At 33.0% G+C, this 2,805-nt stretch overlaps 1 protein-coding gene across 1 annotated transcript; it reads left to right on the forward strand.

The window, feature by feature from the left end:
* Positions 1–526: 526 nt before the first annotated feature.
* On the forward strand, positions 527–2,273 carry LOC129298451 (cytosolic sulfotransferase 12-like). The gene is made up of 2 exons (XM_054936866.1): positions 527–1,657; positions 1,921–2,273. Exon 1 carries the CDS (start codon positions 578–580, stop codon positions 1,604–1,606), a length of 1,029 nt encoding a protein of 342 aa, XP_054792841.1. The 5' UTR covers positions 527–577; the 3' UTR covers positions 1,607–1,657; positions 1,921–2,273.
* Positions 2,274–2,805: the final 532 nt, after the last annotated feature.

The raw sequence follows: 2,805 nt of genomic DNA on the forward strand, positions 1-2,805 counted from the left end.
GAGCTACCACATGATGGTCTGACACATATGAACAATAATGAAATTATAATATTTTAAAATAAAATCACATTTAATTAAAAATAAAAAAAACGGCAGTTAGATATTAAAAAATTAGTGATAGTTTCTGGCAATTTTTTTAAAATAAAATATAAATATTAATTTAAAAGTTATAAACATAAATTTTTTTAATAACTTAATATTTAAATACTTATTTATAATTAAAAAAATTTAAATTTATAATTATTTGAATTAATATTTTTAATTTATTTTTCAAACAATTTATGAGGGACTTACTTATAATTAATTTAATATTTTAAGATTTAATTGTGAATTGAAAAAAAAAAAAAAGGAGTTGGCCTATATATAGTAACTCCATGATTTGAAGAAAAATTGAAAAGTTTTCACCAAAAAAAGAAAAATTGAAAAGTCAGAGCCCACACGACGGTCTGATGTTGATTAGCAACAATTTTGATCCTTTCGTCTAAAACATTATCTATACCCATGGAAATCTCCATGAAATCTAATTTCTTACCTCCATACTTCCCTCCTTACATAGATCTATAACAATAACATAACCATGTCAGAAGAACAATCCAAAGCCTCTGGTCTTCCAGTCGTAATTCCCAAGTTCTGGGATGAAGACGACGAAGCTCTATCCCAAGAGTGTCGAAATCTCATTGCAACCCTACCTTCTGAACCGTATTGGAAGATCTATCGGCTCTACCAATTCCAAGGCTTTTGGCACAACAAAAGGGTCATCCAAGGAGTCCTCAACTTGCATAAACACTTTCAGGCTCATGACTCTGACATCATCCTCGTCACGATGCCAAAATCTGGCACGACCTGGCTCAAGGCCCTCACTTACTCACTCCTTAATCGCAAGACCCATTATCCGAACACGAATCTAAACCCGACCCACCCTCTTCTCACTACCAACCCTCATGATCTTGTGCCCTTCTTGGAACTCCGTCTCTATCTTGAGAACAACCCAGATCTGAGCTCCTTCTCATCGCCGAGGCTTTTCGCGGCCCATCTGCCACACTTACCATTGCCGGAGTCCGTAAAGTCATCGAGATGTAAGATAGTGTACTTGTGCAGAAATCCTAAGGACGTTCTTGTCTCGTACTGGCACTTTACAAGTCCGTTCTTCAAAACAGAAAGCCAAGCAGCGAGCAACGTGGTTGATGAGGATTTGTTTGAGAAGTTTTGCCAGGGAAAGAACCCTTTCGGGCCGTTTTGGGATCACATATTGGGTTATTACAAGGAGAGTTTGAAGAGACCAGAGAAGGTAATGTTTTTGAGTTTTGAGGATCTAAAGGGTGAGCCGGTGAGGGTTTTGAAGGAACTAGCTGAGTTTATTGGGTATGGTTTTTCCAAAGAAGAAGAAAATGATGTTGTGGGTGACATATTGAAGCTCTGTAGTTTTGAAAATTTGAGCAATTTGGAAGTGAATAAAAGTGGAAAAGTGTCCTCTGGGGTGAAAAGTAAGAATTTTTTTAGACGTGGAACAGTTGGAGATTCCAAGAATTTTCTCACACTGGACATGATCAAACGACTTGATGATATTACTGAAGAGAAGCTGGGGATACATGGCTTGAAGTTTTAAATCTCCATTAATTAGATTCTTTAGAACGTCTGGTCTACAAATTAACAACAGGTTTGAGTAACAATTTCTGCGTATTTTATTATTACATTGAATTTAAATGTTAAATATTTTAAAATTCAAGTAACAATTAATTGAATTTAAGCAAAGTACCTTAATTTATATAATTCCTTTCCTCATCAAATGTGTCTTCTGAAACCAGGTTTATGGTGAAGTTTATTCTTAAATTCGTTGATCAAGTATAACGAGAACTTCAAAAAGTCTCTTTGATAATTGAAGTATTAGCTAAATTTACATGTTAATCTTTTCTTCACCAGGTGTTGGAAGTGAAGATGTAGAAGAAGTAGCGGCAAATATAATTAAACTTGTAATCTCCCTAGAGATAGAGTGTTTCTCATGACGTATAGCTTAGTGTCGATCAAAAATTAAAAGATTGAGAACACTCTTATGGATGAGCCTGTTCAAACGTTGGGTGTGTCTGTGAAGCTTTTTAACTCGTAAAAAAACATTCTTCTACTTGGATATGCTGGTGTTTTATGTAAAAAGTGTGTGTGTGTGTGTGTGTGTGTGTGTGTGTGTGTGTGAAGCCTAGAAAAATCTTATCAGTAATTTTCTCTTTTATAGTGAATCTCTTTTATAGTGAATCACTGATATTGTTGGATTTTAAATACTTGTCATTCTCGTTACTTTCCCCGTTCTTTTCTGTCACCATTATGCTGCAGGAATTTTTTTGGCTAAAGATTTAATTTATCTGTAATTTTTTTTAGAAGGACTGGTTACCCGTAGTGAAGGGTGGGGGAATTTCTAAAATAATTTTTTTAAGTAACAATATTGCCCCTCTATTAAATATTCATTAATTTGACATTGATTGAAAAAAAAGAATTATAAGGAATGGTCTAAAAAATTGTAAAAAATGACCTAAAAAATTACATAAAAATATATTATAAGAAAATTAAAACTGACCAAGTCCTTTAAATTATAAAGGATAAATAGCCATTTTTGTCCCTAAATTATATATGAAAATTCACAAATGATCTTAAATTTAAATTGAGGTCAATTTTATCCTTCAACTTTAAAATTTTGCATCCTCCATACCCCTGGTGTAATTATTATTAGTGGGGCCCACATGAATTTCTTAAATATTTTTAATAATAAAATATAATAGTGGCAGCCACTTAATTTCTTTTATATTTTTTTGAGTT

Source organism: Prosopis cineraria, unplaced genomic scaffold (genome assembly GCF_029017545.1).
Source record: "Prosopis cineraria cultivar Desert tree isolate PC_DT_omini unplaced genomic scaffold, ASM2901754v1 PC814, whole genome shotgun sequence".
NCBI classification, from domain to species: Eukaryota; Viridiplantae; Streptophyta; class Magnoliopsida; order Fabales; family Fabaceae; genus Prosopis; species Prosopis cineraria.

Excerpts from the sequence above, each read along its gene's own strand:
- LOC129298451 (XM_054936866.1), top strand. The coding sequence starts at position 578 with ATGTCAGAAGAACAATCCAAAGCCTCTGGTCTTCCAGTCGTAATTCCC.